Below are 24946 nucleotides of genomic sequence, written 5' to 3'. Positions count from 1 at the left end.
TGAGAAAATAAAAAAGTCTTCAGGTGGTGTACAAGGAGTACAGTGTAGGCGCCAGGCGGACCTCTCTGGGGAGCTCATTCCACAGGCGGGGTGCCACAGCAGAGAAGGTCCTCCTCCTAGTAGCCACCTGCCTCACTTCCTTTGGCAGGGGCTCACGGAGAAGGACCCCTGAGGATGATCTTAAGGTCCGGGCAGGTACATATGGGAGGAGGCGTTCCTTCAAATAACCTGGCCCCAAGTCATTTAGGGCTTTGAATGTTAGTACCAGCACTTTGAATCGGGCCCGGACCTGGACTGGCAGCCAATGAAATTGTAGAAGGACTGGCATGATGTGGTCTCGCCGGCCAGTCCCTGTTAGTAAACGGGCTGCCCTGTTTTGTACCAAGTTTCCGGACGGTTTTCAAAGGCAGCCCCACGTATAACGCATTGCAGTAACCCAAACAACAGGTTATCGGAGCATGGATAACTGTAGCTAGGCTCTCTCTGTCCAGATAAGGGCACAGTTGGTATATCAGCCTAAGCTGATAAAGCATAGTATCTGCTATACCACTGTCTTAAAGCTTCCCTCCCCCTCTTTATTTCCAACAGCTACAAGAAAGGCGGAATCGCCTCCGGGTTCAAGCATGTGGAGACCAACATGTACAATATCAAACGCCTCCTTCACGTCAAGGGGAAGAAGCACGTGTCGGCTACGGAGGTAAGGAGAGGGAAAACCTAAAACTTGTGCATCGCTTGGGGTTCAGTGCCGTGGGGCTAGTAGCACTCAGTGCACATGAGTTTGTATTGTGAGAGCACCATCAAAATATTAGAACGTTGCTCAAAATGGGGGGAATTTCCTCTTCTCTCCATCCAGCAGGAAACATAGCACCCTCCTCCCTGTTCCCTGTGTTATGCTCCTGCACCCTAGCCCTGAGAGGGTGAACTTTCAGGCTTCAGCACTCATTTGGACGTCAATTTCCTCAAAGGAGAGCAATGGAGACCCATGGTGTTTCTTTTATAAAAAGGGTTTGTTTACCCTGTGTTCAGGACGAAGACCTACAAGGCTTGAAGGGATAGAAGAGAGTGGATCTGGTGTAAGGGTGAATCTAAGACAAAAGGGTAGAGATCAGCTTTTGTCTTGCAGGAGAAAATCCCTGGGCAACTGGAAGGAAGCAGGTTTTTGCTTGGAGAGGTGATCGTAGAATCATAGAATAGTAGAGTTGGAAGGGGCCTACGAGGCCATCGAGTCCAACCCCCTGCTCAAGGCAGGAATCCACCCTAAAGCATCCCTGACAGATGGTAGTCCAGCTGCCTCTTGAAGGCCTCCAGTGTGGGAGAGCCCACAACCTCCCTATGTCACTGGTTCCATTGTCGTACTGCTCTTACAGTCAGGAAGTCAGATTCCGTCTGGACATCAGGAAAAACTTCCTTATACCGCTACACCTTCTGAATTACATAACATCTTATTTATTTATTCAATTTATATCCTACCTATATTCAAAATTCTCTAGGCGACATACACGTTTAAAACAATTTGAGCAGGATAAAACCATCAATAAAGCAAATACAGCATAAAACAATATATAAGAAGTCAGCAATAATAGGGTGACCATATGAAAAGGAGGACAGGGCTCCTGTATCTTTTACAGATGTATAGAAAAGGGAATTTATGCAGGTGTCATTTGTATGCATGAGGCACCTGGTGAAATTCCCTCTTCATCACCACAGTTAAAGCTGCAGGAGCTATATGAGAGTGACCAGATTTAAAAGAGGGCAGGTCACCTGCAGCTTTAACTGTTGTGATGAAGAGGGAATTTCACCAGGTTCTCCATATATACAAATGACATCTGCATAAATTCCCGTTTCAATACAACTGTTAAAGATGCAGGAGCCCTGTCCTCCTTTTCATAGGGTCACCCTAAGCGATAAGATTCTCAAAAGGGAAGGCCTGCCAGAATAATGAAGTCTTCAATGCCTGTTCTTCACGTACTCCCACATTTCCTTCTCTTTTGCCTCCTCTGTCAGGTGGATCTTTCCTGGGACAGTTTCAATAAAGGGGACGTCTTCCTGCTGGACCTTGGCAAAGTCTTGATCCAGTGGAACGGGCCCTCGTGCAACGTTGCGGAGAAATCTAGGGTCAGTGCTGCAAATCCACGCTGTTGGTTGCGTTGCAGTTTGGGCGAGCGAAAATGCTAAACTCAGTCGTGATATCCCCCAAGGATTTATTTGTTTGTGGCAGGACAGGTGGCATTTTAACTTGATCATAAACGATTTAGAAGGGCTGGTGGTGAAGCCTGAGGTGGGCAAGTTTGCCAGATTTCGCCCAAGGCATTTTTCAGCATGAAGCAAAGGACGAACTGCGCCCCTCCTTTTCGAAGTGGACTGAGGCATAAATCTTTCATTAACCCTGATTATGAGACGGTGGCCTCCGTTGCACTCCGTTGATCTGGTTATCAGATCTCAGAAATGATATTGCAGATTAGAGCTGGAAATGATGCAGAAAAGGGCAAACAGGATGGTCAAGAAAGGTTCCAGTGTTTGGTGATGGGTGGTACAGTTTAGGGGGAGAAAGGTAAATAAATCAGGACATGGTTGAGGTTTTTAAAATAAGGAGTGTTGTGAAGCAAGTGGATGCAGACCATTTTTTTCTCCTTGTCATAATGCAAGATCCTAGGGCAGCCTTCCTCAACCTGGGGCGTTCCAGATGTGTTGGACTGCAAATCCCAGAATGCCCCAGCCAGCTGGCTGGGGCATTCTGGGAGTTGCAGTCCAACACATCTGGAGCGCCCCAGGTTGAGGAAGGCTGCCCTAGGGGGTCATTCAATGAAACTGATTGGTTGGAGATTCAGGGCAGAAGGAAGTACTTCTTCATGCAATGCAGGATTAATTTTTAGAATTTGCTGTCACAAGAAGTGATGATAAGGCACTAGCTTAGAGGAAGATTTTTAGATGTTGCCTTTGGCTTTAGCCCTAACGTGCATTCGGGGTGGGTGGGAAACCACTTTTAAATTTTTTACCATGCGTCTGTACAGTAGTAATATTGCTATTGTGAACTACGTCAGGGGAGATTGAAATCTGGCAGTGCAGGGTTGGGAAACAAGGCAGCTCCAGATGTTGTTGGACTACAACTCCCATCATCCCTGGCCATTGAACATTCTGGCTGGGGCTGATGAGATCTGGAGGAGGCCCAATTTCCCACCTGAGCTATGACTCCTACCCAATACCTACTCCGCATTAGGCAGGTTCGCGTTCCCATATTTCTCTCCATTCCTTCAACCCCAGGGAATGGTTTTGGCCAGGAGCATCCGGGACGGCGAAAGAGGTGGACGTGCTCAGATCGGTATCATCGATAATGAGAAAGATTGCCCTGACCTCATGCAGATCATGAAAGCGGTGCTGGGAGAGCGGAACAGAGACCTGAGAGAACCCATGCCAGATGAGAAAGCGGATGAACTTCAGAAAGCCAACGTCCGTCTTTACCAGTAAGGGCTTCTTTACATTTAAAATTTTAAAAAACTGTGCTACCTTACTGTGGTTATCTGCATCCGCTTTCTTTCTTGGATGTGATTGGTGGCATTATACGGGCGGCCATGTATAATGCCACCAATCAATTATACAGGCGGTCACATAGTTTGAAATTGAATACTCCCTGCTCCCTGTGCTTGTGACGTTACCCCACAATTGAGTATCTTGTATATCAGTTCATTATGTTCTATACCCAAATATATTTCTCTATGCCTTCAATAACAGACTCAGCTAAGGATAGTGTGTCTCCTCTGAATGAATGCTTGGAGGCAGTAATGGGCTGGATGAGGAAAAACAAACTGAAGCTGAATCCAGACAAAACAGAGGTGCTTGCTGTCAAGGGCTCTGACCTAGGTTTGGAGGTGTGTCAGCCAGTTCTGGATGGGGCTACACTCCCCCTGAAAGACTGTGTTCGCAGTTTGGGGGTGCTCCTGGATCCGTCACTCCAAATGACAACCCAGATAGATGCGACGGCCAGGAGTGCCTACTATCAGCTTCGGCTGATACGCCAGCTGCGCCCCTTCTTAGAGTCAGAAGACCTAAAGATGGCTGTGCACACGCTGGTAGCCTCAAGGCTTGACTTCTGCAATGCGCTCTACATAGGGCTACCATTGTACCTAGTTCGGAAATTTCAACTAGTTCAAAATATGGCAGCCAGGTTGGTCACCGGTACACCTAGGGATGACCACATTACACCAACATTAAAATCACTCCACTGGCTGCCAATTAGTTTCCGGGCAAAGTACAAAGTGTTGGTCATTACCTTTAAAGCCCTAAATGGTTTGGGTCCAGGTTACTTGCGGGATCGCCTTCTCCCATATAGTCCACCCCGCACACTCAGGTCCTCTGGGGTGAACTTACTTCAGTCAGCTAAAACTAGGCTGACATCAGTTTCCCAGAGGACCTTTTCTTCTGTCGCCCCCAGATTGTGGAATGGCCTGCCGGAGGAGATTCGTAAAATTAACTCTATGTGTGATTTTAAGGCAGCTTTAAAGACTAGCCTTTTCCGGCAGGCCTATCCAGATCAATGTTAAATCATGAATTTTTAAGATGTATTGATTCCTGTTCTAATGTTGTTCCCCGCCTCGATCTAAAAGGAGAGGCGGGTAAGAAATAAATTTATTATTATTATTATTATTATTATTATTATTATTATTATTATTATACTGTAAATTATACAACACCCCTAGGGATAAACATCTAGCGAGATTTCTGGCTTCAATTACTCATTATAGAGATCTGGATAAAATTGGCTACTTATTTACAAACACTGTGAAATCCATCTTGTTAAACCTGGCTTGCTTTGCAGTGAAAGCGGCAAAAATTAGGAAAGACTTAGTGTCCCCTGATAACTAAGGTTGCTGGTAAAAATCCCAGCACTATATATGATGTTTTATATGTAAAAGTTCAATATTTGATGTTTAATACAATGCTGTAATGTTTTTATATCATGACTCTTGTATCTGGCTAAAACCCATGCTGGGTTGCCTTAATAAAATTTGAATTTGAATATCTTGTATATCATAGAATCATAGCATAGCAGAGTTGGAAGGGGCCTACAAGGCCATCGAGTCCAATCCCCTGCTCCATGCAGGAATCCATCCTAAAGCATCCCTGACAGATGCTTGTCCAGCTGCCTCTTGAAGGCCTCTAGTGTGGGAGAGCCCACCATTTCCCTAGGTAACTGATTCCATTGTCGTACTGCTCTAACAGTCAGGAAGTTTTTCCTGATGTCCAGCTGGAATCTGGCTTCCTTTAACTGGCTTAGATTAGTATGTCTGGTAAGTATGGAATGTTAGAACTGAGTGGGTGTGGTTTATGGTGTAATAGGTGGGGGAGGGAAAGGAGTATATAAGGAGAGTTTTGGGAGTTTGTGAGGGTTGTGAGTTTGAGTGCGTGTGAGGAGAGTTGTTTAGTTGTAGAGTAAGAAGAGTTTGGATTCTAGGGATTTAGGATTGGTGTGAAGAGAGTGAGGTGGTTGGTGTGTGGAGGCAGGATTGAAAGTATTATATTTTGATTTAAAGCTTTTAAACAACAACAAACTTATTTTTATTTTGTTAGCTACCAAATACCACGTGTCAGCTTGGCATTATTTACCTGCTTTACGGTTATTAAACTAGGGTGACCCTATGAAAAGAAGGACAGGGCTTCTGTATCTTTAACAGTTCTATTGAAAAGGAAATTTCAGCAGGTGTCATTTGTATATATGGGGAACCTGGTGAAATTTCCTCTTCATCACACCAGTTAAAGCTGCAGGTGCCCTGCTTTTTTTAAAATCTGGTCACTCTAGTATAGCTCCTGCAGCTTTAACTGCTGTGATGAAGAGGGAATTTCACCAGGTTCCCCATATATACAAATGACATCTGCTGAAATTCCCTTTTCTATGCAACTGTTAAAGATACAGGAGCCCTATCCTCCTTTTCATATGGTCACCCTAATTAAACACCCACACCAGAATATTCCCACAGTATATTTTGAGAGATCCTATATTAAACCTGTTTACCTCATAGCTAGGGGAAAAGTCTTAATTAAACCTCCCTCAGGTTTTCAAGTGCTGGCGCTTGGCCTGAGAAAGGTCAACGCGACAGGCCTAGTGTAAGGGTCTGTTACGTCACAATGCTCAATTGACTTTACTGCTATAATGTCATCTGGAGGCGTAATTCTAGCTCAATGCCGAGATTACACACTGGGATATGCCCACATTATCTTTGGGTTTCTTAAACCCACAATTTCCAGGGGATAGCACGGGATGAGCCCTGGATTCTAAGGACATCATGAAATGAACCCACAAACTTCCGTGAGTGGCCAATCACAAGCGTGCTAGAAATTGCTTGTTTGGCTTTGGGAGTTTTCTTCTTCTTTGTCGTCTCTTTTGACACCCGACAAGGCAGATGCCCTCAGCTAGTTGTAGTTTCCTGGGCTTAAGCAATAATTCCAAACAAAAACAAATTCTGTAAACCAGACATCCCAAATTTTGAGGTGGAAAAAAGGGATGTAGAGCTTGCTTTTTATAATTGAAATCTCCCTGTCTAAAGAGACTGCGTTTTCTATTTATTGAATATTAAGAACAACAAGTCGGTAGGAAATTGAATTATTCTTTTGTTAATTAATATGGAATCCAGCACTAGCAATTAGGGCTGGCAGGCCTGTAGAAGCCTAAAAGTTCAGGGGTGGGCAAAAAAGTAGCAGAGGAAGTTCATCTGTTTTGCAGGCCTTTTAAAGACAATGTCTGAAATTGTTTTTTAATTATTTGTTCATAAAAAAATTAGGGGGCGCAGAGAAAATTTAGGGGTGCAAAGCCCCCCCCAGGCCACCCCTGGCTATAGGCCTTAGGGCTCATGCCAGGGGTCAGCACCATCAGCACTTGCCATGGCTCACACCCCGGTGAAGCACTCGTTCACAATTCCTGGCTGATTTCTGGTATCAGGACCCAGTTCAGAGGAAAGAGGGCAGAAAGAGGGCGTAAATATTGGCGGGATTCAGTGCTCCTCATCAATTCACTCTTGGGTCAAACCCTGGGCTTTTCTACACGAGGCATTTATTATGCACTCATTATTCCCTACTCAAGGTTGTTGATGGATTCTTTAAATGACAGCCTGACCCTCCAGTTTCAGTTTTGTGTCTAACCAGCACTTCCAAGGGGTTTTTTTTTAGAAAAGGGAAAGTGCAGTATTTATTTGTAAAACCAAAAGAAAGGCTTTTTAAAAATGTGTGTGATTGCGTTGTTCCGCTACCACGTTGCCATCTAGAGGTTAGGTTGGAGAAAAGCAGGTAAGGAAACTCTTTATTTAGTGCTTGGATCTCAGTCCTGTGATGAAACCGAAAATAGGTACAGCCGATTAACAGCCTTGCGTAGAAAAGCTCCCTGTTTTAAAGATACAGGGTCTACCACAGTCCTGTCTAGTTTAGGCTTAAAGAGCAGGAGCCCAGCAGTGGGATGAAGAATTCCCAAACTCCCTCCGATACTTATGCATTTGGCAGAAGCTACCATGATACCACTACCATGATACCACAAGGTACACCAATGTCTTCAATGGAGGCCAATCAATCTACAGGCATGGTGTAAACGGGATTTATTTGTGGGATTTAAGCTTTGGCATCACCATCCTTCCTTTAAATCGTGTAGAACATGGGTTCTCAACAAGGGGGGAATTCCCCGCCAGGGGGGAATTTTAGGGTTCCAGGGGGGGAATTGAGACCACTATTCAGCAAAGTATGATGTCCTCTAGATTATGTCTTCCTACACATGTTATTAAAAACGTCACAGAAAAGTGTCATGTTGTCTGCAAAAGCCAGGCCTTTGCTCTCTTTTCCCTCCCTCCCTCGCAATCCTAGAAGTTTCAAGTTTCCCATTTAAAGGGGCAACGCAAAGCATGGGAGCTGAGAATGTAAAAGGGGCCATGCTTTGTGTTGTCCCTTTAAATGGGACTAATATAGAAAAAATAAATAAAAGATTTTCAATATTATATGCATATTATTTGGAATGCACCTGGGAAGGGGGGGGATTATATTCTGAACAATGGTGAAAGGGGGGAATGGAGCAAAAAAGGTTGAGAACCACTGGTGTAGAAGATCGTAAGTCCATTTACATTGTCCATTTCCTCCTGAAGCGTCTATGAAAACGGCAAGGATTTGGTGGTTCAAGAAATTGCTACACGGCCCCTGACGCAAGACCTCCTGCAGCATGAGGTAAGATAATACATAGTCTATGCAGGTTGGGTGTGGGGATACTCCCCCCTTTTTTGGGTACCCAGTAAGCAGCTAGGTCTTTTCAGCACATGTGCCCCGATCTACATAAGCTCAGAGCCATGGGGGCTGCTAGAACGATAAGCAAAACCCCACAGTTTCACTGCTTTGGGGGGTGGGGGGTGGCGGCCAATCCCGACGCAGCAGCAAAAGTGCGGCATTTCCAGTGGCAGGGCCTACCCTCTACCAAGGCAGATGGTGACCAATCAGGAATCACCATATGCCCAGCCACGCCTCCACCGCGACTCCGGAAAGAGGATAGAGAACGGATGCATGGGAAAGCCCCGGGGTGGGTGCAAGGTGGGTGCTGCATCATATAATCAACGCCTTGCCACCGCACACCCCACCCCAGGGCTTTCCGTGCGTGCAGATAGCGCCATGGATTCAAATCCTGCGGAGGTTTATTTCCCCTCGTCCTTTCTTCTTTTCTTAACAGGACTGTCACATTTTAGATCAGGGAGGTTTTAAAATTTACGTCTGGCGAGGGAAGGATTCCAGCAAAGATGAAAAGAAAGCTGCCTTCAGCCGAGCAGTGGTGAGTTCTTTGCTCGGACAAGCTCTCAAAAAAAAATCTTTCTTTCGGTCTTTCCTTCATTCTTTCATAATAATATTTCTATACCACTTAATAGTAAAAAAATCTCCAAGCGGTTCACAAACAATATTGTAAATCACATTTAAGTACAGTATTAAAATACTATTAAAAGCAATTTGAAATAACACTATTAAAACATTTTAGAAATTACAGTAAGAATGCAAACTTGTTATTTGTTACTAAATTGTTATAATATTTGTTATTAAATTGTTATAATTTAAACTGCACCAACGCCAACTACCAGTTGGGCAATATATAATTTTAATGAATTAGTATAAAATTCCACCTAAAAGGAGGTGGTGAGAATGCTAATCATGACACGATATTCAGGCACAAATCATGAAGAAACAGGTAGTGGGGAATGTGTCAGTGTGGTTGTGTGAACACAACTTCAGACTTGGGCGAAGGAGAGCTGCGTTTCAATCTCTGCTCACCCACGAAGCTCACCGGGCCAATAGCTTTCTCTCAGCCTCTCTGTAACGACACTAGGCCAATAATCATCTCTCTGTCGAATCTACCGTGCAAGGTTGTTGTGAGGATAAAAGTGTAAATGGAATGAGTAATGCACAAGTGAGATCTGCAACAAAATGTTACAAGGTGGAGTTCTGCTGTATGGGATTCCTGCCAGCCAAGCCCCTTTGCAGAACACTCCATTACATTCACCCTCCTGCCACCCAGTTTTCTGAAATTTTGTGGCCACTGAACATGCTAAGTCCTTTTTCCTAAAGATATATATTTCTGAAATCCTTGGGGTTCCCCAAACCTGCTGCTACCTCCTTCTTGTGCGTGGGTTATGCTGCTTTGGCTACAAGCATCATCACACAGGGGGAAATTGTATTTGCTTACCATCGCTTCTCCACCTGCGTGTTTGTCCCTCGTTACTTCCTCTTTTGAAACAGGAAGTAAACAACATGCACGTGGGCCATTTTGATCGCGCTGCTTCTCCTGCACACAGCAGGAGAGAGTGGCAACTTCTGTCTTTAAAAATAAATCAGACTTACTGGGGTGTAAATCCGTGAAAATCCGTTAGTGCCCAGTAATGAGCGTGCAATAAAATGCCCGCTCTAATGGTTTGCATTCCCTTAACCATTTTGTGGTTAAGCAGCATGGTTTAGTGAGTTGTCTGAACCAGGCCATTGTGGTTAGGCTCAGTAAGGAAAACTTAACCACAAAAGGGTTAAAAGTGTTATCTGCAAGCATTCTGCATGTGGTTAGTGTTAACCACAGCTGAACATGGTTAAGCTAACCGCAAAGCCCAGAGTGTCATCTGAACCAGGCCAGTAAAGTTCTGAATTTGGTTCTTCTTTGGCAAATTAAAAGACAATGTTACCGTATTTCTTCGATTGTAAGACGCCATCGGTTGTAAGACGCACACTAATTTCAGTACCACCAACAGAAAAAAAAGTTTTGATTCTAAGAATAATAATCGCACCCGCGATTCTAAGACGCAGCCCGTTTTTAGAGATGTTTATATGAGAAAAAAGTACGTCTTCGAATTGAAGAAATACAGTATATTTATTTATATAATCTATTTTGTTTCTGCTACGGTGAGCAAAGAGCAAGAAGTTTTATAGAAGCTGCAGAAACCCCTCTCCCAAGCCCTGGTATTCTTGTTGGGGGCCTTTTGCCCCTTCCTTCCCTCTGAGGATGTACAATGCAGCGCGTTTATATTTTCAAGCCTGTCTTAGAAGGCTTAAGGACTAGAAACTCCCATCTTTAAAAAAGAAAAGAAGGAAACACAGATTTTTGAGCTTCCGAAAGATGCTAAATTCTGCACCCCAGGCCAAATTTTGCTGTTCAGTTATAGAATGTTAAAGTACACACAATTTGTCGTCCTCGTCTCCATGTCATCTGTTCACACACAGTACCTGGAAACATTTCTTCCCTTTGGTGACTTGCCCTTTTTTTTGGAATTCTTCTAGGGCTTCATCCAAGCCAAAGGGTATCCTCCCACCACAAACATAGAAGTCATGAATGACGGAGCGGAGTCGGCCGTGTTTAAACAGCTCTTCCAGAAGTGGACGGAAAAATACGAGTCTCAAGGGCTTGGGAAAGCCTACAGCATTGGCAAGATTGGTAAGGCAGAAACACCTACGTCTGCTCCCTTAGGGCCAAACAAGATACAATCCTCGGGGCCGTCTACACTCTGGAAAAGCCCTGCAGTGGCCGTGGATCTGTGTCCTGTCGGTTAGACGACACAGGCACAGCTTTGCAGCCACCGCGGGGGCTTCCCCACGATACAGAGTTTTGAAAAAGTTGGGGATTTACCACACCTTTTTCAAATGGAGCGACGTCAACATGGTGCTTCCACCACGTAACGTCGCTCTGTGGCCAATCTGGGACCAACCTGGGGGTGGAGTCTGGTGAAAGGGGACCAGCGATTGGTCGCTTTCCACCAGGTAGAGGGCGGGGGTGCCCAGGAGAGGGAAAGCACAGGGTTGAGGAGGGGGCGGCACCAACCCAGTGCCATGAAGACACAAATGAGTGATTTCCTCCCAATGCAAATACCGGCTTTAAAGGAGGGATATTTATCCGCATAGGAGAGGGAAGTGTTAAATTCCCTCTGAAACGCTTCTTCTGGACTCATTCATTATAGCCCTCCTCCCAGCTGATGCAATTTGCATTTGTAAATAACCTGCACATTCAATGCAAAAGGTGCATTTAACATCACATCTTAGTCTGACTTTGTTGAAGGGCCAATCCATGCTTAAGGACAGCGTGGGAGCTGGTTCCCTGTAGCTCCTCCCCACGTTGACATGTCACTGCGTGCGGGTTGGGACCAATGGCATGGCTTCCTCTCCCTGCTAAACGGAGTCCTCGAAGCTATGAGGGGAATCGCGGTTCGTACATTACAAATGTTACCAGAGCAGTGTGAGTCGAAGCCACAGGGGAGAAGCTGTGAATTCTAAATTGCCCATCAGGGGCGTAAATATGAGCGAAACATAATGAGGAGAGAGCAGAGGTAGTGGTGTTAGAAGCCTGGACCATAGTAAACCCATCTGTTAAAGCAGGGGTGGGCAACTTGCAGCCTTAGGGCTGCATTCAGCCCTTGGCCCAATTTCACAAGCTCTCTGCAAGTGATCAATTCAAAATTCCAGCAAGAACCTTGTTTCCTTCTCTTCTGGCAGCATGCTATGTTTGGAGGAAGTGGGGTGAGGGGAGAGAGAAAGAGAGAGAAATTGGGGTGTCAGAAAGAGAGAGAGAGAGAAATGGGGTGAGAGAGAGAGAAAGAGAGAGAGAGAGAGAGAGAGAAGGAAGTGTGGCCCACCCACTGTTGACTTTGGTCCCCCGCACCACTATCATTTAGGGTGACCATATGGAAAGGAGGACAGGGCGCCTGTATTGTGGCGTTACACCCCACAAGTCAGTTCCCAAATGTATGTCTGCAGTTTGTAAGTCTGTGGGTTTTAGAATGTTGGCCTGAGTGGGCGGAGTTAGAATGTCTTGGGAGGGGGAGGAGGGATACATAAGGGAATGACTGAGGGGATTGTGGGGGATTTGTTAGGTACTCTTAGAGCAGCCTTCCTCAACCTGGGGCGCTCCAGATGTGTTGGACTACAACTCCCAGAATGCCCCAGCCAGCTGGCTGGGGCATTCTGGGAGATGCAGTCCAACACATCTGGAGCGCCCGAGGTTGAGGAAGGCTGTCTTAGAGTCTTTAGTGCTCTCTGTGTTTAGGGTACTTAAGTTCTGGGAAATTTGGGGGTCAGTGTAGAGAGTGGTGTCTTTGGAGTTTGGTGTGCACGTAGTTGATGTATATTAATCAATACTGATAATAAAGAAAGTTCAAGATTGATTGTGTGAGAAAAAGGAAAGTGCGTATGTGAATGAGTGAAAGGATTGGATGAAAGGTTTCAAAAGGGTTTTTAAATGTTTTATTTGAAACAAAGCCTGTGAACTTTTGAAAATAAATTCTGATTGTTTTGTTTTTAAACTACCACAAAAATCCCACGTGTCTGTTTGGCATTTATCATCTAAAGTTTACTTATTTAGCACCCACTCTGACAATCATTCACCTCAGCACATATAACTCACAGTGTTTTATTTTATATATATTAAAATCCTTCTCCATTTAAACCCCTTTCTCCACATAGTTTGGAGGAAGGTGGTTTTTATCCCTTGCCTCAGGCGTATCAAGCGGTGCTGCTTGGCTTGAGCAGGGAGTAGCTGCAGCCAGGCCTGGTGTTCAGAGACTGTGCCGTGGCATGTATCTTTAACAGTTGCATAGAAAAGGGAATTTCAGCAGGTGTCATTTGTATATATGGAGAACCTGGTGAAATTCCCTCTTCATCACAACAGTGAAAGCTGCAGGAGCTATACTAGAGTGACCAGATTTAAAAGAGGGCACGGCACCTGCAGCTTTAACTGTGGTGATGAAGAGGGAATTTCCCCAGGTGCTGCATGCGTACAAGTGACACCTGCTGAAATTCCCTTTTCAATACAACTGTTAAAGGTACAGGAGCCCTGTCCTCCTTTTCGTATGGTCGCCCTACTATCATTGGACATGCGCACTGTCAGCATGCAGCCTCTGACAGATTGCCCTTGGGGGAAACGCAGTCCTTGGCAGAAAAAAAATAATGTTCCCTGCCCTTGTTTAAAAGTGTTTTAGACCACGTTATTCTTCAGAAGCATCTGTATCTCACTGGCTCTGCACAACATCTATTGTTAAACGCTCCTGTGTTCTAGCAGGGGGTGGGGAGTACTACTTCACACGAAGCATAACGGACTTGTGGAGCTGTCTGTTACAAGATATGGCAATGACCTGAATACACACACACACACACACAACCTGAGATGCTTAACCACAGGGTTTTAAGCTTATTTTTGCTTCCTCAACTTGCATCAAAACCAAAATGAGAACAGAACGCGCCGGTGACCCTGCAGATGCTGTGAATTGAACAGGCATAACCTGATCCAGGATTCATACATTACTTATAGAGAAAACATATATAGCCATTTTGATTGAGATTCATATGTTGTTTCTATATACAGCCAAGGTGGATCAGCTTAAATTCGACATCACTCAGTTGCACGCTAGGCCAGAGTTAGCCGCTGAGCAGCGAATGCCGGATGATGCAACCGGAAAAGTTGAGGTGAGTGAGTTTTTCTTTCTTTCTTTCTTTCTTTAAAGGCTCCCTTTCATAGAATCATAGAATCATAGAATAGCAGAGTTGGAAGAGGCCTACAAGGCCATCGAGTCCAACCCCCTGCTCAATGCAGGAATCCACCCTAAAGCATCCCTGACAGAGGGTTATCCAGCTTCCTCTTGAAGGCCTCCAGTGTGGGAGAGCCCACAACCTCCCTAGGTAACTGATTCCATTGTCGTACTGCTCTAACAGTCAAGAAGTTTTTCCTGATGTCCAGCTGGAATTTGGCTTCCTTTAACTTGAGCCCATTATTTCGTGTCCTGCACTCTGAGAGGATCGAGAAGAGATCCTGGCCCTCCTCTGTGTGACAACCTTTTAAGTGTTTGAAGAGTGCTATCATGTCTCCCCTCAATCTTCTCTTCTCCAGGCTAAACATGCCCAGTTCTTTCAGTCTCTCTTCATAGGGCTTTGTTTCCAGACCCCTGATCATCCTGGTTGCCCTCCTCTGAACACGCTCCAGCTTGTCTGCGTCCTTCTTGAATTGTGGAGCCCAGAACTGGATGCAATACTCTAGATGAGGCGTAACCAGGGCCGAATAGAGAGGAACCAGTACCTCCCGTGATTTGGAAGCTATACTTCTATTAATGCAGCCCAAAATAGCATTTGCCTTTCTTGCAGCCCTATCGCACTGTTGGCTCAGCTTACGATCTACAACAATTCCAAGATCCTTCTCGTTTGTAGTATTGCCGAGCCGTATCCCCCATCTTGTAACTCTGCATTTGGTTTCTATTTCCCAAATATAGAACTTGGCATTTATCCCTATTAAATTTCATTCTGTTGTTTTCTGTTGTTTGTAGCACTAAGGGGGGTAATTCCACCCCATTTGCCCAAGAAGACGGCGTGCTGATGGTTGTGGGATACAAATTTTATAAATGGATCATCAGTTGGTGCTATCTGAACCCCCTCCTCCGTTGAGCCAACATGAAAGATGTCATAATGTGGGAGGTAGCAATCAGGGGGAAAGGGGTCCCAGGCGTTGAGGGCCACTAGATTAATTTCAGAAAATGAATACTGCATTGACTTTGCCTGCCTGACTATTTACATACTTTGCCTTCACGCACTGCCCCTGTGGCCCTGTGTTGCTTGCTCTGTGCTTTGGTATGCAGGTGTGGAGGATTGAAGATCTGGAGATGACCCCAGTAAATCCCCGGAGCTACGGGCAATTCTACGGTGGAGATTGTTACCTCGTCTTGTACTCCTACACGAAATCCGGCAGACCTCATTACATCATCTACATGTGGCTTGTAAGTAAAGCTGAGATGGGTGCATAGAATCATAGAATAGCAGAGTTGGAAGGGGCCTACAAGGCCATCGAGTCCAACCCCCTGCTCCATGCAGGAATCCACCCTAAAGCATCCCCGACAGATGTGTTGTCCAGCTGCCTCTTGAATGACTCTAGTGTGGGAGAGCCCACAACCTCCCTAGGTAACTGGTTCCATTGTCGTACTGCTCTAACAGTCAGGAAGTTTTTCCTGATGTCCAGCTGGAATCTGGCTTCCTTTAACTTGAGCCCGTTATTCCGTGTCCTGCACTCTGGGAGGATCGAGAAGAGATCCTGGCCCTCCTCTGTGTGACAACCTTTTAAGTATTTGAAGCAGTATTTGAAGCAGTCCCGTCTGTGGAATGGTCCAAGCCCAACAAAACTGTTAGTGTTTATTCTCCTTCGGATCTTGAGAACGCAGCGTGTGAAGCCCTGCCTGTTTCTCTCCAGGGCCGCCACGCTTCAGTGGATGAAGTCACAGCGTGTGCTTTTAATGCTGTGGAGCTGGACAAGAAATACGGGGACGAGCCGGTGCAGGTTCGCGTGACGATGGGCAAGGAGCCGCGGCATTTCCTCGCCATCTTCAAGGGAAGCTTGATCATTTATGAGGTGGGCTTTCCTCAATCTCTTCTACGAGCCAGAGAACGTCCTGCCTCTCTCTGCTTCCTTTTTTCCTCTTTCTCCAAATTCAAGGCCATAATGCTAGAACCCAACGGGGTCATCCCATGAAGCCGATTGGTGGGAGATTCAGGACAGATAAAAGGAAGGGCTTCTTCACACACGGGATTCACCACCACAAGATGTCGTGATGGCCACCAATTTGGATGGCTTTCAAATGGGGGTTGGACAAATTCCTCGAGGAGAAGGCTATCAGTGGCTACTATGGCTATGTGCTACCTCCAGTATCAGGGCAGTGAGCTGGGGAACATGTGTGCATAATGTTGCGCCCTAAGAAGAAATAACTACTAACCCACACACTCATCCACCCTGAACAGGAAGCAATAAAATGGGTTGAACCCGCAAAGACTTTAATTAACATTAGAAAGGACTGTGTGTGGGTGGGTGTGCTGTTGCACCGTGTTCTGCTTTGGGTCCCTAGTCAACAGGTGGTCGGCCACTGTGTGGACAGAGTGCTGGACTAGATGGACCCTTGGTCTGATCCAGCAAGGCTCGTCTATTCTTCTCGAGGTCAAAGCACATGTTACATCAGAGGTGCAGAACCACCTTTAGGGCAGAATCCAATTTCAGAGAATTTGGGGGGGGGGGCTGCTGCATTCCAGTGGTAGGCAGAGCCGAAGACAAAAGAAGGGTTTGGACCAGGCTATTTAACAGTAGTTACACAAAGATAGTATAGCCTACTCAGTGATTAAAAGTATTACCTGGGCCACAAACTGACTAGAAGGCTGAAGTAAGACATTATTCTGTCTTAGTCCTCCCACAATATGCAATATGGAACTAATAACACCACTCTTTTAAGATGATAAATACTGTGTGGCTTAGTGCTAGCTTCCTGTAAAAGGAAGGACAGAAACCAATAATATAAGGAATCCAGTCATTAAAGCTTCCTCCACCCTCGTCCCACTCCATCTTGTGGGAAACAGAAACTAAGTAATTAAGGGTTTCAATTCTATGCTTGCTTTGACAAAGAAAAGTGATACAACCTCCAGCAGGTCCAGGAGGGGATCTACACAGCGTCGTGAAGGCGCTTGCGTGCGCCTGCAGTGCGCACAGAAACTCATTGTGTAGATCCTGCCCTGTTTACCCCAGCGCTGAGTCTTGGAATGGGCGAACCAGTAATGCACGAGCGTGCCTTTGACCATACGCAGAGTCCCTGCCCCCAGTGGTACCAGGTAGGCGCTGCAGCCGGGGCTCGTGCAGGGAAGGTTAAGGAGAGGGGCTTCTCGGGAGCCCCTCTCCATTTCAGAAACGAAGAGAGAGCCGCGCAGGTCGTGCATGCACACGCGGAGTCCCGTGCGCGCCCCGAGAGCAGGCCGCTACCTCTTTAAGACGTGGCAGGCGCCCTGTGCGGTGTGGTGCGCTCGGACCATGTGATCGCTGGGGAAGAAGCTGCAGGAGCCGAGCGGGCTTAGGATGGCTGTGCCGCCCGCCCGCGCCCGAGTTCACATTCACCGCAGTGGAGCGCGAGTGGTCTGGGCGAGGCGGGGAGCCCAAGTTCCCGGCGCAGGGGGAGCCGGGCCGCCGCCTTCAGCGGGATGCCGAGAGACGCGGGGCTCTAGCCGAGCCGCCGGGCAGCAGCATGGCCCTTCCGCTCCCTGCGCCTGCTTGCCCTGGGCGTGAAGGGGTCGCTTGGAGGAGACAGCCGTAACTCGCCCTGGAAGGACACCGGGCAGGATCTACACAATGAGTTTCGGTGCGCACTGCAGGCTCACGCAAGCGCCTTCACGACGCTGTGTAGATCCCCTCCAGTACTGGCTGGGGAATATTGGATGTTCTAGCACTTTTTTCTGCCTAAACATGCATAATGTTGCGCCCTAAGAAGGAATAACCACTAACACACACACACTCATCCACCCTGAACAGGAAGCAATAAAATGGGTTGAACCTGCAAAGACTTTAATTAGCATTGGAAAGGACCATTCCTGAACATGACTTTTTTATGAGTAAACATTATAGAAGAATTTTGGCCACAGGAAGGGGGCATTGGTGGGTAATGTAGCCTTAAATACACTGCTCTGTATGGGGAACTTCCATTTTAATTCCTCTTCCAGCTCATTGTGGGAAAGCAATGCCGCAGCAGCGCTAGTAGCTCTCACGTGGGGATTTTAGAATCAGTTGATGTTTTGCCATTTACCATCATCCTTCATAAACGATTCCGCTTTTCCAGGGTGGTACGAGCCGTGCCCAGAAGAGCGAACCTGAGCCCGCTGTCCGGCTCTTCCAAGTGAGGGGCACAGATGAATTCAACACCAAAACCATTGAGGTTCCAGCCCGAGCCTCCTCCCTCAACTCCAACGATGTCTTCCTTCTCAAGACCAATCAAGTGTGCTATCTGTGGTGTGGAAAGGTAAATGACAGTAACACACACACACACACACACACATACACACACACACACACACACTAGAGCTGTCTTCCCCAACATGTTGGGCTACAACTCCCATCTTCCCCAATCAGCATGGCCAATGAGAGTTGTAGTCCACCACATCGGGAGGGGATAACATTGAGGATGGCCACACTAGACATCCTTCCACTAATGGTCATGTTGAAAGGGAATTCTTTGTTACCTGCTGCTAAATATATAGGATCCAGAAGTAGATTACTAATCAGGTAGATCCTTCCGCTTCGCATACCCTCAGCTTGCTTTAACTCTTCTCTGGCTCTTACTGATTCAAATGTTACGGGTTTCATGTGGAGGCCCCCAAAACAGCTTCCACGTGGCAGTGGGCTACATGGAAACAGTAACGTGCTAAAACTTCGTTGTGTGGCTAGTCTCCATGCCAGCCGTGAAAGCTAAGACCCAATCCAAATTTTGAGAAAAAAAGCATGTGGTCCAGTCCTCCCTGGATTATACCATTGAAGAATGCAGGTATTTGACTGCTTCCTCTCCTCTCTCCCTGAACATCAAACACTCTCTGTCTGTGGAAACCTAACTTGTCAAGACAAGTGTTTCTAATCCGACAGCAAGGCATCATTGATGGATGTGATCCTTTTCCTGAATGCTTAAGCCAGTTCTGAAAGAGCAGTGATTACTGCATGCCAATCAGGGAGCCAAAGAACTTGCTTCCTTTCTAGCCTTCTGTCGCTATTTAGACACCTGGCCACTAGTGGCTAGAAGCCGCACCACCACTTCCAGAGAGCTTACAGTAGATAAAAGACAAAGACTCTAAGAAAGCCTCATGTGACTTCAATCCATCTCAGCCTCTTAATGGAGAATGTACGCATGGGGCACAGGCCCATGCAACAAGTTTTCTCATCTCTTTCACATTGACTCCTAATTTGCCTTTGCTTTGTGTTTCACGCTCAGGGATGCAGCGGGGACGAACGAGAGATGGCCAAGAATGTGGCTGATATCATTTCCAAACGGGACAAGCAGACCGTTTTGGAAGGTCAGGAGCCGGCAGACTTTTGGCTTGCCCTTGGAGGCAAGGCCCCGTACGCCAGCGACAAGAGGTGAGATGTACGGGGTTCATCATACACTAGGCTCATTTCTGCAGAGATTATGCATTCGAAAGGTCAGGCAGAAAGCAAATGTACATTCACACAGTGCTATTGACACAATTGGGGGTCGGAGGGAACAGCTTTAGCCATCTGCAATTCCTGGGACAAGCGTTGCTTCTTTGGATTGTTGAACAATGTGAATGCCAAGGTGCGGAAGTCATTTTAAAAAGCCACTGTACGGAGATAGCCTATGAGTGACCACTGCGTGCCAATCAGGAAGCAAAGGCCAATCAGAGAGCCAAGCAGCTTAGTTCGTGTCTAGCTTTTTGTTGCTGTTTAGAACTCCTGACCTCTAGTATCTAGAATTAGCATAGGATGTTGGAAAGGAGTGTGTTTCAACTCTTGGCTCTCTTCCTCCCAACGTTGCATTGTCAAGGTTCCAAGAACAGGTTGCCCACTACCAGCCCCGCTTATTTGAGTGCTCCAATCAGACGGGGAGATTCATCATGACAGAGATAGTGGATTTTTGCCAGGATGACTTGGATGAGGACGACGTCATGTTACTGGACACCTGGGAAGAGGTCAGTGGGGATGAGTTGCACCTGGGCACACGGCTGCTTCTTTACGCACAAGTCTTTCGGTGAGAATGCAAAATGTCAATCTAGAATTAATAGGGTGGCTAATATTAGGTAAATCGGGAATGATACAACAGAAGTCAGCCACTTTTCCCAGTTCCTGAGTTGCACAGAGAACAAAATATGACATTTAGGCCTTAGCTAGACCTAAGATTTATCCCGGGGTCGTCCCTGCCTGCTCCTAGGATCCCCTGTGTGGCATTTACATGAACAGGGATGACCCCGGGACAATCCCAGGATAAACCTTAGGTCTAGGTAAGGCCTTCGACTCAATTGGATGGAGCGGTAAGGTCAGAATCTGCCCCCCCTAACTTTAAAAAGACCTCTGGAGCACAGCCACTCAGACCTTTCCTGCATCCACTACTACCATCAGGTATAACCTGATGTGTACATGTCTCATGAACATGTAGAACAGCCGTCTCCACACTGGCCCCCTACAGCTGTGTTGGATTCCAAGTACCACCATCCCCAGCTGCCTAGGGCATGATGGGAGTTGTAGTCCAACAGATCTGGATGACGGCACCAGATTGGGGAAGGCTGGAGCAGAACCATTTTCAGGGCTGGCTGCAGGTTTGGGAAGGTCCTTGGCCAAGTGGTCTCCGGTGCGCCCCCCGATGGGTTTACCTGGAGGCAGCAGGCCCCACAATGCCCCCATTGCTCTCTAGGACGTTGTGGGAAAACTAAAATAGCAGCATTTCCCAGACTCAAATGCCTGGCACTCATCAGAGCAGCGGACAAAAGGAAATGGTTTCAAGGGCGGCTTAATACATGTGTCAGTGACGGGACCCACCAGGATGCTGGAGCCCTGGCAGCTGTCCCAGGATGCCACATGCTGACGCTAGGCCTGACTATACTGCCAGGGACACGGAATAACGGGCTCAAGTTAAAGGAAGCCAGATTCCGGCTGGACATCTGGAAAAACTTCCTAACTGTTAGAGCAGTGCGACGGTGGAATCAGTTACCTAGGGAGGTTGTGGGCTCTCCCACACTAGAGGCCTTCAAGAGGCAGCTGGACAAGCATCTGTCGGGGATGCTTTAGGGTGGATTCCTGCATTGAGCAGGGGGTTGGACTCGATGGCCTTGTAGGCCCCTTCCAACCCTGCTATTCTATGATTCTATGATTCTATGACTCTGGGGGCTTGAACCAGGAATCTCATTGGCTTTGAGCTGTGACTCAGCCTCGTGAATTGCCTGATGACGCTGGGCAAACTTCAGGCAAGGAAGGGATTGAGCGGTGTGGAACCTTCGGCCCGCAAGCCAAATCTGTCCGGCTTAGGGAACGCCGCTGCTGATTTCACTTCCAGTCCAAGCATGGTATTCGTTTGCTTTTTAAATAGAGTGAACAGTGTAATGAAGGGGTGTCAAAATAAAATGCATCTGGGGTCCCAGTCGGACCCCCTGGGATTCCTTCACCTCCCCCCACCCTTTCCTCTGACCAGTGATTATTTGGTGATTCCCTGTCTTTTGTGTAGTTCCCCCCTCCCCTCTCCTTTAAGGTTGAAATGCCAGTCCTAACGCTTTGCCTTGGGATGTCCGGATTTTGAGAAATCTGCCCCGCGTGTGTTTCGTGGATCATGTGGTGTCGTTCCTTCCAGCGTCTGATCACAGACGTGTTCAAATTCCCCCCTCCCCCATCATGCAGAAAAATTCGCAAATAATTCCGTAGGAAAGTTTGAAACCATTTACATCATTTATGTTAGTATGTAACATTTAGCGTTATGTCCCCCATGCCATTCGACTTTTCCCCATGTATATTATCCAGCATGGCACATATCTCAGCAGAAACGTGCGCATTTTCCTGCAAATGAATTTGCGTAAATTTCGGTATTTTTTTTAAAAAAAATCCTGAAGTCCGCAAACTCCACATGGCTGAGGAAGCCGTTCCTCGGCAAATTCCACAGGTCATATTCTTAGAAATCCAAACTCATTTTAGTCCACCTTGAATTTCTTCAGCATCCTTAGTTTAGCCACTGGCTTTAAACTACTTTTAAAAACACACAGAGAGCAAGCAGCTGGAAAGGGGTTAAGCGTACACTCCCTTCTCCCGTGCTTTTCTGGTCCAAATTCCCCATTTCTGACGCTGCTTTTCCCCCCTTGTAAAGCATCAAAGTTCTCTTGCATGTATTTAGCCTAAAATGCAACAACAAATGGTAGTACCACCTAGTGGCCAAACTGTGGATTGAATCGATCACTTCTCCCCCAGACATAGGGCTCATCTACACTATTCCACTATGAAGGCGGTATGAAAGCAGTATGTAAAAGGCAGGAGCCACACTACTGCTTTATAGCGGTATTGAAGTGCTGGGGCCCATTGACACATACAATATACCACTTTCATTCTCGATCCTCCCAGAGTGCAGGACACAGAATAACGGGCTCAAGTTAAAGGAAGCCAGATTCCAGCTGGACATCAGGAAAAACTTCCTGGCTGTTAGAGCAGTACGACAATGGAATCAGTTACCTAGGGAGGTTGTGGGCTCTCCCACACTAGAGGCCTTCAAGAGGCAGCTAGACAAGCATCTGTCGGGGATGCTTTAGGGTGGATTCCTGCATTGAGCAGGGGGTTGGACTCGATGGCCTTGTAGGCCCCTTCTAACTCTACTATTCTATGATTCTATGATTCTATATCCCGCTTGGTGTGGCTCCTGCCTTTTATATGCCACTTTCATACTGCTTTCATAGTGCAATATCCTGCTTGGTGTAGATGAGCTCCTAGAGAGAGTGTATAAATAAGAGTATGGAAAATTCCCTCACTCCGCAGAAGGGTTTTTATCTGTTCCTCTTCCTTCCCCTTCTCCCTTTCCCCTCCTGTAGGTTTTCCTCTGGGTTGGCAAGGCTGCCAACAACTATGAAAAGAACGAGTCCATTTCCTCGGCCAAAGAGTACCTGAAGACCCACCCGGCAGGAAGAGACTTAGCAACGCCAATCATCATGGTGAAACAAGGCCACGAACCGCTGACCTTCACTGGGTGGTTCTCTGCTTGGGACCCGTACAAGTGGAGTGTAAGGAACTGCGAAATGGACCTCTGTACTTGGGGAGGGGCCGTAGCGTAGGGGGTCTCTTTTTTTAATTTAGCAAAAAGCTGCTCATTGCCAGGTCTCTCTTGTCCAACTGTGTGTTCAGTGAGCTAAGCACTAGGCTGCCCCACCCCAGCCTTTGTGGCGCCTGAGCAGTCAAGCCAATGTAATTTTCCCCCTCTTAGGATGGCAAGTCCTACGAAGAGATGAAGACCAGTTTAGGAGACGTATCGGCCATATCAGAGATCACAGTGGTAAGTAGACCTGAGTGCAGAGGTTGCGGCATCCTTGTGCGTAGGATGCTTCGATCTGTTTTTACATCCTAATCTTGAGGTCTGCAGTGAAAAGCAAAAGATGCATTCGCATGTATAGTCATCCCCCAGCTACCCACAAACTCAGAGGCCTATGGCCATCCATTCCAGAGCAGGAGGGGCAGCAGAGGTAATCTTCACCTCTGCACTTCTCCCACTATGTATTTTGGCTAGATGGGCTTTTTGCCCATCTAGCTGGGGCTCTGAGGAGTCCCTGCCTCTCCTCGCCCCTCCTCGCGCATCTAGCCTGCCACCTTTCCCTCCTCTCCGAGGTCACCTGCATGGTTCTCTCTGTGCCAGCTGCACAGGGGAGGGGAGCTCAGATTCCTGGCTCCAAGGTCGGACCCCTGTCTCCAACCTCAGATCCAGAAATCCAAGCTATCCTACGGCCCCCCATACTCTGCTTTATCACATGCTGTCAAATGCCTGGGAGTAGAGAGAAGTCTTAACCTGGCACCAAAAAGACAGCAAAGTTGGCACCAGGAGGACCTCACTGGGAAGAGTGTCCCTCAGTCAGGGGGCCACCACCGAGGATGGCAATGACGAGGCCCTTTTCGAAAAGGGCCTCGTCATTGCCATCCTCGGAGGAGGAACTTGGAGGAGGGCCTCAGCTGATTGTCATAGTGCACGAGTAGGTTTCCCGAAACAAAATCCTACTTATTCCCAACTAAGTGTGTTTCACATCAGGGCAGCAGAAGCAAACTCCATCTTCTTCCTATAACCATGATGGTGCTATGATTTAAGTGAGTTTAAAATGTGAGACTGCAAATGCTCAGAGTATTTTGTCTCATTTTATCAGGATTTATCAAGGTGTTTTGGTTTTTTTTTTAAAAAAAAAGTGTGTGTCCCCTTCTAACATATCAGGAATGTAGAAACAGTTGTAGAGCATGGAATGGCAGTGTATGTGTGTGGGAATAGAATAAAAATGTTACTTCTTTGCTGCACAAAAGCCCCCCCCCCCCATCCCGATAACATCATTAAGTCCAGGGTTTAAAATTACCTCTTGGGCCTTTATGGGGAGCAGGCGGTCAAAAGGCAGATCCTCGCCGAGGACATGAAAAAAATGGGCTGGCTGCCTTGTCTGAATAAATCTTGTGGACCCCTAATTGTAAAGAAGCCCCATATGAGGACATGTGTGGATCCTCTCTCGTGTACATAACGTGCAAAGTGTCTCCCAGTTCACAAGCTTCCTTATATCTTGGCAGGATCTTAAAAATGCCAATTTGAATAACAGAAATGCTGCCGGCAGCAAGGCTAAATCTACCAATCCAGCAGTTTCAGGGAATGGAACAAGTCCGGTGGCACAACAAACCCAACCTAACATCATCAGCAATGATAACAGCTACAACAACAACACCCCTCCGCTAGAGGCCAGTGGAAATGGTGCCTTCCCTAGAGACGAGCTGATCAACAAGATGGTGGATGAGCTTCCAGAAGGCGTGGACCCCACCAAAAAAGAGGTGAAGCGTGGGGCATCTCCTGTCTTGCTTAATTTGTAATGAAGCTAGGACCTTGGACGTTCCTTAGCTGTTCGTTCAATCTCTTAAACTTTAGAGTGCAAACTTTAATAGTTGGCACGTTCGTCAAGTGAAGCTTTTGTTGATTGATTGATT

At 46.8% G+C, this 24946-nt stretch overlaps 1 protein-coding gene across 1 annotated transcript in view; it reads left to right on the top strand.

Annotated features, from left to right (window-relative positions):
* VILL (villin like) overlaps positions 1-24946 on the top strand; it is a 44923-nt gene that overhangs the window by 13264 nt on the left and 6713 nt on the right. The window contains exons 4-18 of the mRNA XM_063126527.1: positions 589-697; positions 2005-2115; positions 3262-3461; positions 8115-8193; positions 8687-8785; positions 10765-10918; positions 13835-13935; positions 15096-15233; positions 15701-15859; positions 18096-18275; positions 19236-19381; positions 19806-19950; positions 22819-23007; positions 23208-23276; positions 24539-24793. Coding sequence (XP_062982597.1) covers positions 589-697; positions 2005-2115; positions 3262-3461; positions 8115-8193; positions 8687-8785; positions 10765-10918; positions 13835-13935; positions 15096-15233; positions 15701-15859; positions 18096-18275; positions 19236-19381; positions 19806-19950; positions 22819-23007; positions 23208-23276; positions 24539-24793 — 2134 coding nt within the window. The remainder of the gene's footprint in view (positions 1-588; positions 698-2004; positions 2116-3261; positions 3462-8114; positions 8194-8686; positions 8786-10764; positions 10919-13834; positions 13936-15095; positions 15234-15700; positions 15860-18095; positions 18276-19235; positions 19382-19805; positions 19951-22818; positions 23008-23207; positions 23277-24538; positions 24794-24946) is intronic.

The sequence above is a fragment of the Elgaria multicarinata genome, chromosome 1 (assembly GCF_023053635.1).
Source record: "Elgaria multicarinata webbii isolate HBS135686 ecotype San Diego chromosome 1, rElgMul1.1.pri, whole genome shotgun sequence".
In the NCBI taxonomy this organism is placed as follows: Eukaryota; Metazoa; Chordata; class Lepidosauria; order Squamata; family Anguidae; genus Elgaria; species Elgaria multicarinata.
This window is presented reverse-complemented; position numbering and strand designations above follow the sequence as displayed.